The sequence below is a fragment of the Doryrhamphus excisus genome, chromosome 3 (genome assembly GCF_030265055.1).
Source record: "Doryrhamphus excisus isolate RoL2022-K1 chromosome 3, RoL_Dexc_1.0, whole genome shotgun sequence".
NCBI lineage: Eukaryota > Metazoa > Chordata > Actinopteri > Syngnathiformes > Syngnathidae > Doryrhamphus > Doryrhamphus excisus.
Window position 1 is genome coordinate 24,040,047 of NC_080468.1, and position 14,490 is coordinate 24,054,536.

General features: G+C 43.0%; 1 protein-coding gene across 2 annotated transcripts; it reads left to right on the forward strand.

The window, feature by feature from the left end:
• Positions 1-3,317: 3,317 nt before the first annotated feature.
• Positions 3,318-11,846, forward strand: mtm1 (myotubularin 1). Of its 2 annotated transcripts, none has more exons than XM_058067991.1 (16): positions 3,318-3,402; positions 6,198-6,287; positions 6,360-6,432; positions 6,524-6,618; positions 7,921-8,031; positions 8,119-8,220; positions 8,379-8,462; positions 8,539-8,688; positions 8,761-8,946; positions 9,020-9,202; positions 9,293-9,448; positions 10,909-10,956; positions 11,062-11,154; positions 11,212-11,325; positions 11,397-11,573; positions 11,651-11,846. In XM_058067991.1, exons 2-16 carry the CDS (start codon positions 6,231-6,233, stop codon positions 11,843-11,845), a joined length of 1,824 nt encoding a protein of 607 aa, XP_057923974.1. In that variant the 5' UTR covers positions 3,318-3,402; positions 6,198-6,230; the 3' UTR covers position 11,846. The 2 variants fall into 2 exon arrangements, with proteins under 2 accessions (XP_057923974.1, XP_057923975.1); XM_058067992.1 differs by having other exon boundaries at positions 11,654-11,846.
• Positions 11,847-14,490: the final 2,644 nt, after the last annotated feature.

Consider the following 14,490-nt stretch of genomic DNA (forward strand, 5'->3'; position numbering starts at 1 on the left):
TTAACCTAGCATGTTTTTGGAATGTGGGAGGAAACCGGAGTACCCAGAGAAAACCCACGCAAGCGCGTGGGTTGGAATTGAACCCTGTTCTCCTAGCTGTGAAGTCTGCGCGCTAACCACTAGACCGCCGTGCCGCCCTAGACTCTTGGTTCTTTTAGCAAAATAACTTGCATCGTTCAGCACAGCACTGTGGTTCACCTCCAAAGCTCATGTTCCAGTCCTGTCAAAACTAAATTCCTTTCCTATGTAAATTGTAGTATAGCATACTGTAATATTAACACATAAAGAAAAAAACTAGGAAAATGATGTCGCTTACAGTGCGATAAATAAAGCTGGTTGCGGTGTTCACCCTCCCTCTCCTGACCACCGTCATCACATTTCTGGCCATCCAGATCACAACGCAAGTTGTAATTCCACCTGACTGGATGACATCCATCCAGAGCGGCACGGCGGTATAGTGGTTAGCGCGCAGACCTCACAGCTAGGAGACCAGGGTTCAATTCCACGGCCATGTCTGTGTGGAGTTTGCATGTTCTCCCCGTGCATGCGTGGGTTTTCTCCGGGTACTCCGGTTTCCTCCCACATTCCAAAAACATGCTAGGTTAATTGGTGACTCCAAATTGTCCATAGGTATGAATGTGAGTGTGAATGGTTGTTTGTCTATGTGTGCCCTGTGATTGGCTGGCGACCAGTCCAGGGTATACCCCGTCTCTCGCCCAAAGACAGCTGGGATAGGCTCCAGCATCCCCCGCGACCCTCATGAGGAAAAAGCGGTAGAAAATGAATGAATGAATGAATGAATGTCATCCATCCCTCCATTTTATATACCGCTTATCCACACTAGGGTTGCAGGGCTATGCTAGAGCCTAGTCTTCGAGCAAGAGGCGGGGTACACCCTGGACTGTCGTGAACAATTGCCTATAGTTGTTTGGAGGTTTGTTCATGTTATTTTTAGAATAACAAAAAATGAATCCACCAATTGAGAAAAACTGTATATACCATTATGAAGATAAATGGTTGTTGTTGTGTCATTTGTAGTGGTGTACACGGCATCTTACCGGTAGCCGTTTTAAACATTATGTTTAGCTTATTTAGCAACCCGAGAAAGGCAAAATACTCACTTAATGCACTCATCGTGCTACATAATATGTCATATCTTCTCCCGTTCTATATTCAGTGAATATAGGAAAACTGATCCACTGTTGACCGCTGACCCCACGAACCCCATCACCTGTTCCTGCTCGGACTAGAGACTGACAGCTGTCTGGCCTGAGTCCTGTGACCTGATTGGGTTTTAGTCAACCTCTCCTAGTCCTCATTCCCTTTTTGTTGAGTAAATGTCATTAGCGCTCTGGGTTGAGATGACGTAGTGGTTTCAAGTTCCTGCACACCACATGGTTTCAGTGACAGGTGTGCAGCATCAAAACAAATAATTCTTACAGACGCGTGCATTTTTACGGCCTTGGACGTTTGTTGGCAACTATGGAAAAAAGCACATTCTCTGCAACAAGCTGTTTACAGGCCACTTTGTGGTGTCGCTTGGCGGAACCTTGTGTGTGACAGTGTATTGTTGTGTCGATATGTTCCCCCGTCTGTTCAATCAATTCCTCTGGACACAGGCACCATGCTGATTGGACCGCAGTCAAATCAATTTGAAAAGTAATTTGTTTCATTAGTGCTCTTCCAACGTGCACCGCAACTCTGCTGACAGTTCTACATAGGTTTTTCCTTCTCAACTGCATGCTCTTTTCCCTTCTACAAGTACTGTCATGTCCTCAGTAACTGTTCAGGTGAGCAAAATATGAAGAACACCTCTTAGTGTGGTTTAGTACAGCTACAATGTTGCGCACTTGACAAGAAAAGTATGGACAATTTCATTTAATTTTTATCCCTGATTGATGCTTTGTTTTTATTACCCATACACCTTAAAGGGATAGTTTGAATGTTTTGACAGAAGTTGTATGATATTCCCGTAAACAGTGTAGTCCATCAACGGTGACTTACCTTGCAGTTTTGGTCGGATTTTGGCTTAACAATAATTAATTCATTCATTTTCTACCGCTTACTCGCGGGGGGTGCTGGAGCCTATCCCAGCTGTCTTCGGGCGAGAGGCAGGGTACACCCTGGACTGGTCACCAGCCAATCACAGGGCACATATAGACAAACAACCATTCACACTCACATTCATACCTATGGACAATTTGGAGTGGCCAATTAACCTAGCATGTTTTTGGAATGTGGGAGGAAACCGGAGTACCCGGAGAAAACCCACGCATGCACGGGGGTGGAATTGGGTGGAATTGAACCCTCGTCTCCTAGCTGTGAGGTCTGCACGCTAACCACTCGACCGCCGTGCCGCCGCCTTAACAATAATGCATGACAAAAATGCCTCCTCAAAAACATCACACCTGAGCTTTACTTTCTTTGACTTTTTATGTAGCATGCAACGTCTGTCCATTGTTGTGTCCGTGAAGAGGATCACCGCATCCTTGCATCTTCATCTGCCGTGGAACCCATACAAGATGGCTGCGACGCTCGCGACCAGATGCATGTTCATCGCATACATTATTAGGTGCATGTACTATTTCTAAAATAAGCAACTCAAAGAGCAGTAAATCATTGAACAGCATTCAAACGCCGGCTATGCGCAGGTTGCACAGAAGCTAGCTTTGTTCACAGCTAGCAACATGGCTGCTGGCCTAGGAAGGGTCCACCCCAGCCAAGATTTAAATTGCCTTTGTACTCATAAGATTTCTTATTTAGTCATGTTTGAACAATATATGGTGCCAGCAACTCATACAGTTGTTTGTTCAGGTAAATTAAGAAATCTCAACAGAGTCTCACTCCCAATTGAATTTGCAATTCAGTGTGGAGACTGAAAAAAATGTAGTCCCCTGGGGGGGCATGACAGAAATTCATTGAGAACCACTGGACTGAAAGTAGAGTACAATTTCATTGTAAGCCAGTCAGTGCCAGTGTTGTGTTAGGTAAGAAATCTCAATCTGCTGCTGATGCAAAAAAAAGTGGGTACGGTGCAGTTTGTTAAACTAAAATTAAATTCAAAATTTGAATTAGTTTACATATTTAGAAGTTTTTCAAAATTACTTTCCTGTAATTACATTTCTGAATGAGTTGTTCATATTTAACTACATACAATATAAAATATTATAATTAATATTAATATTGTTACTGTAAAATAAATTTCCAATATTGAGAATCATTACATTTATAGAAACCGGCTAAAAGCAGTAGAACTCCATTTCCCAGCACCCTTTGCGAGCTCCAATTTGACAAGCAGCCAATGACCGCCATGACAGGCCGGCACATGACGTAGGGTAAGTTCCTGCTGTGGCTTGAGGGAAACAGGTCGACATTCAACCACGGGAGAATCGCACTTTGCGGGTAAGTTAAGACATTTGGCTGCCACAAAACCCACGGAGTCCGCGTCGGGTGTTCTTCGGAGTACTTCCGCTGCTTTTTGGGCGCACTGTGAGGTAGAATATGGCGAGCATTTGAGTAGCAAGACGCTGTCGTCGCGTTGAGGCCTCCGCTGTTTCCTGGTGGAGGTCCACAGCTGTGTCTCCTGGAATGGACAAGTTGGAAAAGTTGACTTCAGACTTTTAAAACTGTATGTTGTCGCTGTCCACGCTGACTGTTTAACGTTCTTTTCCACGAATATCAACGTGTTCTCCTGCCAGTCGTGACATCTACAGAGTCCTGGCTTTGTATTAATAGCCTCAGTACTCCCAAGGCCTTTTATTACAAATGAGCTACATTCAATGGCTATCTTCATTGTTTATAAGTACTCTTTTATATTACCGTACATATGCTTGCTACTCAAGTATTGAGTATTCCGGTTTTTGGGATGTACACAGCTCACGTGGGTGTATTTATTTCATGATTAACGGGCGTGTAAACATGCACTCGGAATACATACATAATTATTACGTATGGTTGACTGTGCTACTTTTTAGCTCACGTAATGTCTTTATACTGGTGTTAATGTGTTGTGTTTAAGCAAACCGCAATATTAGGCACACCTACATTCTAAACAGTAGGCGACAAGTATGACAGCTGCATGCACAGCTATGTTTGACAGCTTCTGACAAAACAAAACATTATCTCAACAAGGTGTTTGCTTTCTGTGTGCAAACGGCAAGATTCTGACTATTATTCTCAAGGCAGGGGTGTCCAAAGTGCAACCTGGGGCCAGTTTGCAGTTTTGCCAACATGTATGCATTTGTAATCTTTATAAATTTGACCCTTGAATACGCTTTATGCTTTGCTGCTCTCTGGGTACGCATTTTGTTGAGTTTCCTCAGTTCTGGATCAAGATCCTGTGGCTGACGACTCTGCTTGCGTGACCTGCACTTTCAGAAAATTGGAAATTTCTATTACAGATCAACATTTGCCATAAAAGTGATTAGTTCCAGCTCTTCAAAGCAGCGTTTTTTGCTATAGTTTTCATCAATTACCATTTTTACCTGATGGAATAATGATAAATGATCAAAACAATTGCACATTGACAAATTATTTTACAATCTTAACTGACAGTTTTACCAACGAATATGACAGAAATGAAGTACAATCATACAATTTTGTCTTGTAGATAGCAGGGATCAGTTAGGAATATAACTCTTTTAGCTGTTATGGGAGAAGGGGCGGGGCTGAGTTATGGAGGAAATCCAGTCAGAACTGCTGTCTGTTGGGTTTTCTGCCTCAAAACCATACCGTATGCTGCAGTATTGTAACAAGTTACAAACTGCAATATGTCCATGCCTGGGAGAAAGAGAAGACGCATGGACACATTTCATATGTTATGCTATGGAGAGCAAGACACGTGGTGCGATCATTACCACTAAAAACTAAACTAACTTGAAGCAGCATCTGTAGGAAAGTCATCCTGACCGTTATTTTGATGTCTGTTTCTGTGTTGCATGTTCTCCCCGTGCTTGTGTGGGTTTTCTCCAGGTACTCTGGCTTCCTCGCGTGTCACATAAATATGCACGTTAAGCGAACTGGAGAATCAAAATTGCCCATAGTTGTGAAATTGTCCCAGACCAGGGTGTACCCTGCCTCTCGCCCAAAGTCAGCTGGGATAGGCTCCAGCTTACCCATGACACTAAAGACGACAAAAAGTATTGCAGATGGATTGTTGCTAGTTTACTGTTTTTATTGTATTATACAAGATATATAAGATATTATACTTTATACTACAGACCTAGTTCATTATGCAGAGTTGATGTATTACTTTATATTCATTCATTCATTTTCTACCGCTTATCCTCACGGGGGTGCTGTAGCCTATCCCAGCTGTCTTCGGGCGAGAGGCAGTGTACACCCTGAACTGGTCGCCAGCCAATCACAGGGCACATATAGACAAACAACCATTCACACTCACATTCATACCTATGGACAATTTGGAGTCGCCAATTAACCTAGCATGTTTTTGGAATGTGGGAGGAAACCGGAGTACCCGGAGAAAACCCACGCATGCACGGGGAGAACATGCAAACTCCACACAGAGATGGCCGAGGGTGGAACTGAACCCTGGTCTCCTAGCTGTGAGGTCTGCGCGCTAACCACTCGACCGCCGCGCAGCCTACTTTATATTCTTCATGTAATATTTTTATTCAACAGCTGAAAAAGTATATGTTAATATTAGTATTTTTTTAATATCAGTTAAAAAAGGTTAATGTAAGAGTGAGATTATGACTTATTGACATATTCATGGAGAGCAGGTCTACTTTTTATTAATTTTATCATTGCAATGCTTAGCAGTTAGCCTAAATAAAGATTGGGCTTTTGTGGCAAAAATCTGAATTAATTTGACCTATGCAATGAGTATTCTATCATATGTGGATCCAGCGAAGGCATGCATACGTACTTCCCAATGTGGACTATAGTGGCGCATATATAATGTATAGCATCTACATTGACCGGTGCTGGTGATCTGGCTGGCAGCATTTTGTTCTGCTGCCGCTCATGTGTCTCATGAAAGTCTCAGTGAGGTTACCTTCTATATTTATGTCCTTACACAGTGAAAGTTGCTATCTAGGAAGTATTTTCACAAGGACAATTCATTCTCATGTTGGAAACCAGCTATTCAAGCTAATTATTTTTAGTCTTAAATCCTTATTTAACATAAACAATGTCGCTTATACAACATTAGCACACTTTCTGTTTGTTGCCTTCAGCCTGTGGAAGCCCCCCCCTCCCCTCCCTGAGCGATGGCCTCACCAATCTCTATGTACAACTCCAATGCCTTGGACACTCACATCTCCAGTGTAAGTGTGACCTTTTTATGTTAAAGGTGGAAACTCTCATCTTCTCTAAGTGTGTGTTTGTGTCCTTGTTAGACCTCCAGAGAGTCTTTGAAGATGGAGTTGTTAGCTGATGTCACCCTGCTGCCAGGAGAGGAGAGGATCATCGGTGAGGGCCCACTCTGCCCACAAGTGATCTGTCCTCCCCCCCCCCCCCCCCCCCTCACATTGCAAATATATCTCACTCTTTCCATTTGCAGATAAAGACATCATCTACATTTGTCCGTTCAGCGGTGCCGTAAAAGGCAAAGTGTTGATCACCAACTACAGACTCTACTTCAGGAGTTCGGATTCTGTAAGTTTATATGCTTGCAGTGGGTGTCACGTGAAACAAGCTTCTTATTTTTAGGGCATACTCGCATGAAGCCATTTGTACTGTGTTGGATTTGAGCGTGATCCCCTGTCCCTCCACTGGTCCCCCACTGAGCGTTTGCATTACAGCTCGTTTACTTCTCCCCTCACGTCTATTCTGCTGTTTAACTGCAATTATGTGGCCTTTCGCTGTATGTCTTATTTGGAATCATGTTCATTAAGGACTTAGCAGAACAGCCATTATGTTAATTAAATTACATGCCTTTATCACACACACAAATGTAGTCACAAGTGAGCAAGTTCTCCACAGGTTTGACATTTGGATATATTTTATATCTGTTCTGAATTGTGTCTGTTGTTATTAATAACCTGCAAGGAACGATTGCAGTTGTGCCAGATGAAGCGATGTGTCCCATACCCTGGCACAGATCAGTGTGCTACAAAGTCAATTAAGTGCATACTGAGAGTATAGAATGTATAATGGAACCTTGATTAGCGACATTAATTTTTTCCAGAAGGTCGCAAAACTTACGCTAACCAATTCATTTTTCCCATTACAAATGATAATAAGAATCCAAAAAAGAAAACAATTACACAATTATAGATTTACATGGAGAAAAATATCTGAAATGCATGTAAATGGTCAATGGAAGGAATAAGTGGACATTTAAGTTTTCTTTTACCCTCATCAAGACTTGATTCTGTGACTGTTCCCAGAGACACAATTTGGCAGCAAGCTCAACCACCACCATATTCCTACTTTGCCAAGAGATATTTTTTGAATTCACTAATGTTTCACACCTCAGTAACCCAAAATGGTGCCAGTATTTTGACAAAGACGGTGAGAAACACTATTGATTTTCACTATTGATATTGGTGGTGCTTGATCTCGCTGCCACATTGTGTCTTTGGGAACAGTCATTTCTTAAATGAAGTAAAAAAGTAACCTTGAATGTTCATTTAACCTGTTCTGTCGCCATTTATATGCTTTTAGAATTGTTCAATACATGTAGAACTATAATCGTAAAACTATTAAAAAGTAAACCGCCGATGACATCATAGACATTGCTGACTTTATTCCCGGTTGCCACAAGGAAGGACGTTTTGTGATTAAAGAAAAACAACATAAAGAACACAATTGTATTCACAACACAACAAGACTTGCACCACATTTTATGCTAACAGGAGAATGCATGCAAAGCAAGGCAAAATAGAATTTTGACATCACAAGTTTCCACTGCGTTGGGCACATTTGAAGTATATGAAGTGTGACATTGCCTTCCAGGATGTGACAGTGACACTGGACGTTCCTCTGGGTGCCATCAGTCGGGTCGAGAAAATGGGTGGGGCATCGAGTAGAGGAGAGAACTCTTACGGCCTGGACATCACCTGCAAGGTCCTTTTTTTCTTCAACTTGTCATTTGCCGAGCTATCTTTTTTGCCACTCAACCTCCTTTGCTGTCGTCTTTTTTTATGCTACTAGGACATGAGGAACCTGAGGTTTGCCCTCAAGCAGGAGGGTCACAGCAGACGAGACATCTTTGAGCTCCTCTTCAAGCATGCCTTCCCTGTCTCACATGGCCTGGTAAACAAGTAGCGCCATCTACTGGCTGACTGTATGACAGAAATAACCATAGCCTTTTACAAGTCAAACCATGTGACATAAAAACACATATATATATTTAACATCCTACAATACACGCAACTTTTTAAAGTGCTCTGTTTTTTTCCTCCTTCATCCAGCCTCTGTTTGCATACGTGACTCAGGAGAAGTACGAGGAGAATGGCTGGAATATTTATAAACCCATAGAAGAGTTCAGACGGCAGGTAAGCGAGATTGTGTGGCGTATTGTTCTCGGAAAAAAGACCAATAAGGAGTTGGTGTGTGATTTGTCTTTTTCAGGGCTTACCGAATAACAAGTGGCGCATTACTTTCATCAATAAAAGCTATGAACTGTGTGACACCTACCCCACTGTGTTGGCTGTGCCCTTTAAGTGTAAAGAAGAGGACCTGCGGAGAGTTGCTTCCTTCAGGTCCAGAGCACGCATACCAGTAAGTGCATCATGACAGATTTTAGCTCTGTGTGTTCTTGTTCTTGTTATTTATTTTGTATTTGTGCTGCAGGTGCTGTCATGGATCCACAGGGAGAACCAGGCAGTGATTGCACGCTGCAGCCAGCCTTTGGTCGGCATGTCTGGGAAAAGGAACAAGGACGACGAGCGCTACCTGGACCTGATCAGGGAAGCCAACGACACCACCAAGTTGACCATCTTCGATGCTCGTCCCAACGTCAACGCTGTGGCCAACAAGGTCCATATATTAAACACATGAATTAGTAGCGCATGTAATTACATCCAAATTCTAACCTAATATTTAAATGCAGGCCACAGGGGGTGGCTATGAAGGCGATGAGTACCAAAACGCAGAACTCGTATTCCTCGACATCCAGAACATCCATGTCATGCGAGAATCCTTGAAGAAACTAAAAGACATAGTGTATCCCAATGTAGAGGAATCTCATTGGCTGTCAAGTCTAGAGTCCACACACTGGCTAGAACATGTAAAGGTAGGAACACACCCTGATTATACCTGTCATTCACCGGAAGGCAAGCATCGCTTGGCGTGAGATCATGCATGCCTCTGTCTTTGTACGCAGTTGGTGTTATCAGGAGCCATCCAAGTAGCAGACAAAGTATCCAGTGGGAACTCTGTGGTGGTCCACTGCAGCGACGGCTGGGACAGAACGGCTCAGCTCACCTCTCTGGCCATGCTCATGCTAGACAGCCACTACCGTACTCTGAAAGGCTTACAGGTCAGATGACCTCTGTGCCTTCTTATTTGTTGTCTGTCATGGTTGGATACTGAAATGCGGTCGCTAGAGTTCAAAATTCGAAAGTGTTGAAATTCATTCTGAGTAAATTCATGCATTCATTTTCTACCGCTTTTTCCTCACGAGGGTCACGGGGGGGCTGGAGCCTATCCCAGCTGTCTTCAGGCGAGAGGCGGGGTACACCCTGGACTGGTCGCCAGCCAATCACAGGGCACATATAGACAAACAACCATTCACACTCACATTCATACCTATGGACAATTTGGAGTCGTCAATTAACCTAGCATGTTTTTGGAATGTGGGAGGAAACCGGAGTACCCGGAGAAAACCCACGCATGCACGGGGAGAACATGCAAACTCCACACAGAGATGGCCGAGGGTGAAATCGAACCCTGGTCATCCTAGCTGTGAGGTCTGAGCGCTAACCACTCTAACCTCCGTGCCGCCCATTCTGAGTAAATGATTACTGTTTTAGGTCAACAAAAAATATCTGTTAAATGCTGAGTTTTTTTCATTACTTTTTACAAAATCAAAAGTTCACATACATTTTATTAGAATGTGGTAGCATTGCCTTTAGATTGTATGACTTGGTGAAGTGTTTTGGGTATTGTACAAGTTTATCATAATAGTTTGTTGGAATTCTGTGCCATTCCTCCTGACAAAAGTAGTGTAGCTGAGTCAGGATTTGAGGCCTTCTTGCTGGCACAAGCCTTTTAACATTTTTGTATGGGAGTGCTGGTCTTTGTAATGGACGCTCCAAAACACTGACTCTGTTGTCCTTAAGCTGCTTTGTTACTATTTTGGTGGTATGCTTAGTGTCTTTGTACATTTGGAAGATGGACAAAGCTTCAAATTTGTGGCTCACAGCTTCCTCCATTTCCTCCAAATCTGTACGTTTTAATGCTGTGTAATAATAATGAAATTAAACCAAACTACAATTATCCCATTGGGCTGCACAGTTGCAGAGTGGTTAGCATGTTAACCACACAGTCAGATCGGGAAGCCCTGGGTTCAAATCTCCGCTTCGGCTTTCTCTGTGTGGAGTTTGCATGTTCTCCCTGTGTATGTGTGGGTACTCTGGCTTCCTCCCACATTCCAAAAACATGTTAGGTTAAATGGGGACTTCAAATTGTCCATAGGTATGAATGTGAGTGTGAATGGTTGTTTGTCTATATGTTCCCTGAGATTGGCTGGCGACCAGTCCAGGGCGTACCCCACTTCTCGCGCAGTCAGCTGGAATAGGCTCCAGCATACCCTTGCGATCCTCGTGAGGATGAATGATCCCACTGGGTCTCAAATTTTATGTGGATGACAACTTAAGTTTCACACTTTTTCATCATAAAAACACAGTGGATTGGGTCTTTATGAATTAGTCTACGTAGACAGGTTCCACTGTTTAAGCACAATGATGTAATCATCTGACACTTTTTGCATGTCTACAGGTGCTCATTGAAAAGGAATGGATCAGCTTTGGACACAAGTTTGCTTCAGTGAGTAACATTTTGCCTTATTGGGAACGGATGTGTTTTTCTTGCATCAATTCTGTCACAATTAAACTGTATTTGCCTAATAAATGTCTTCTTTCTTCTTTGCAGAGAATAGGTCATGGTGATAAGAACCACGCTGATCAGGACAGATCGCCCATCTTTGTCCAGTTCATCGACTGTGTGTGGCAAATGACTAAACAGGTATGTTGGCTTGGTTTGTGACTGCTTGAGCTTTATAATCACAAACTTCCCTCTCAGTTCCCAACAGCCTTTGAGTTCAATGAGCGCCTCCTGCTGACCATCCTGGATCATCTATACAGCTGCCGCTTTGGCACGTTCCTCTACAACTGTGAGAGTGCGCGAGACCAGAATGTAAGAAAGAAGTCAAATACAGTATCTGTATCGTGATGTCATATCAGTCATGTGACTGTGTTCCTCCGCAGGGGGTGAGGTTGAAAACGGTGTCCTTGTGGTCCTTGATCAACAGTAAGACAGACATTTATTTAAACCCTTTCTACACGCCTGAGTCAGGCAGGGTCCTCTACCCTGTTGCCAGCATGCGCCACCTAGAGCTTTGGGTCACATATTACATCCGCTGGAACCCGCGCATTCGACAACAGGTGAATAAAGACCCATTGCTTCTTCTTTTTGTCTACGTCCTGCATTAATAGACTAAACAACTACTTGTTTGTTCCAGCAGCAGAGTCCAGTAGAGCAGCGCTACTTGGAGCTATTAGCCCTGCGGGACGAGTACATCAAGAAGCTGGAGGAGCTTCAGCTATCAGACTCCACCCCCTCCCGCTTGGCTAACAGCTCCACCCCCAACACGTCGTCATCGTCCTCTTCCCCCACGCCGTCACAGCAGTACACACACCTACACACTCCCTTCTGAGGGAGATACTTGCACTTGTGTCCACACAGGGAATGAACTGGTGTTAACAAACTTAGTCTAATACCAATTTGATGACCATGGTGACAGGGGCGCTGATTATGCAATATGTCACAACGCAGCCTTGTCACAAGACTTTTATACACACACACACACACACACACACACAGCGTACATAGACGCCTTAAAGACTTATTGGGTTCCAATCTAAGGGCTTGATCAGTAGGCATGAAGCCAGCGTGCGGGCATGTGTGCGTCACTCTGTCAACCAACCAGTTGACATGCACATTGGCTGAAAACAAACAAATGCCGGAATTTCAAGTTCTCATTTCAGTGAAAACTCACTTGCACTTACATGAAAAACGGCATGCTACGTTGTTGTGCAGGTCGTAAGGAAATGGAGTAATGAGAACGTTAGAATCAATGACTTCTCCATTTTTATTTTTTATTTTTTCCACTGTGGGATTAATTTAGCAGTTGGAAGCTAGCTTTATTCACAGCCCGCATATTCCCCCCCCTCCCTCACCTCACTTGTGTTGCTACGCTAGACTAGCTATGCTGTCTAACACTAATCACACACTAGACGTACACTTAATAATGTACAGATTCCCGTGAGCTGATATAATATTGCACTTGTCACCTCTCGTGCTGAAGTTAAATGTGTATATATAAGTCAAGCTGGGTGGACGCTAGTGGGTTCATGAGTTGCTACACGTGTGATTGTCGTGTTCTCCTGCACTTCCCAAGCCACGGCACTGATAGCAATCAATCAGTAAATGATCTACTGAATGCAGCTTTGAGTTTAGGTGCTTTAACATAGGATAGGGACGTTACTGTAAGTGGTGCTGTGGTTTCAATGCCGAGCCTGGATGTCCAGGAAAGCCTTACTTCGACCTTTAGATACTGTACTTTGTCCAGACATCGGCCCTTACATGAGCGGGTGATCTTTTACATTTGATGTTTATTTGCCAGCTTATAGAGTTAGTTTTACTACAGGCAAAGACATGTCTTTTACTTGATATGGGAAGGTAATGATGGTGTTTCATGGAGGGAATTTTATACAACTCCCATGCAGTACACTTTTGGTGATGATGACTCAAAAGGGCTTCCTACATGGAGGCAGGAAAATGAACCAAAAAAAGCAAATACAATCTCACCTCTTCTCGGCTCATCATCACGCAAAACATCTTCCTTACGTCCTTTTGCTATTTACATTGTCCCCTCTCTACAAGATGCCTTTACGTCCCCCCCATTGTCTTTATTGTTTTGTTGGCAAGGGCCGTTTGCTTTGCTTGTGTCCAGATGTGTGCCTTGATTCTTGTGAGGAATCACCCTCACATGTTCACACATGCTCATGTTTGACGTAGATCCTAAAAAAAGGACAGTCCCATTCGGATGGCACCTTGTTCTTAATAGGTGTCCCTTTTCCAGTGAAGTAGACAGGGTATGGCTTTGGTGTGCCTTTTTCTGAACACATCAGCCTGTCAATCAGGATAAACAGGTGTACCTGGCGCTCCACCCTCTTGTCACAGAATGCCATATTCATAACAGAATGAAAAGTGTTAAAACATCAACATTGTCCATAATTTGACTTTTAACACATGTGCCCTCTTGTACTGTTACGCCCACATTAGGAGTGCGATGTCCTCTGTAGTGTCAGGCGGATCTTACTGTGTTGAAATCAATGTCAGGTGTAACCGCAATAGCACTGCTACCTCCATCACTGAGAAAACAGGGTAAGGATGTAAAGCCTCGTATGTTTTTATACATCTTGTGATGGCAAGACTAGCAGTGTTCTACCAAAACATTCAGTCACGTTTCCTTTATGTCCCATCTGGTGGTTAAAGCCCAGCATCATGGAGGGAAATACAGTAGAGATGAATCTATTTTTGTTTTATTTTGTTATAAGCACCATGATGTAATTACCTCAGTGGAAACCTTTAAGCGCTATAGTTGTAAAATACATTATATTTTATGTAGTGTGAAATCTAACAATTTTATATAAAGGAATGGTGCAGAAAGGGTTACTAAAAATCTTCTGCTCTATGGGTAATTTTTTTGAGGGCATTCTTTGGTTGGCTAACGAAAGAGAACTTGTATGCTATTCACTTTTACCCTGACAAAAGTGTTCACGTCAGGCATCTAGGGAATTGAATTTCAGCGGCGCCTTTCTTTCTGTTTGTATAAATATTATTTGGGGCATGAAAGGGAACCTTGGCAAAAGTCAGAATACATTTCTTATGTAATTCTTCTTAATCATGCTATATCCGCGCCACAATTTGGGCTGGGTGACATTTTGTTATGTAAATATCACTGATTAAATTAATTTAAGATTGACGCCTGTTAATTTCTATTTTTACAGTATGTGTCACGTGTGTTGCTGGTGGGAGGTGGCTTAGTGCCGCGTAACGTTCATTGGAACGTGCAGAAAGACAATGCCGTTGCCTAAACCGGAAGTAAGAAGCCAGCTGTTGTCTTATGTCGTGAATCTCTACATCTGGTTCTTTGGTTTGCTTCAGTAGAACCACAAATGGCGACATTTACAAATCTTCAACTACAGAGTGTTTTTAAAGCGCCTTTGTAGCAGCCCTTTGCAACACTACAACCAACGCATCATATCCTCACCATACGAGGACGCCGTGCTTTCC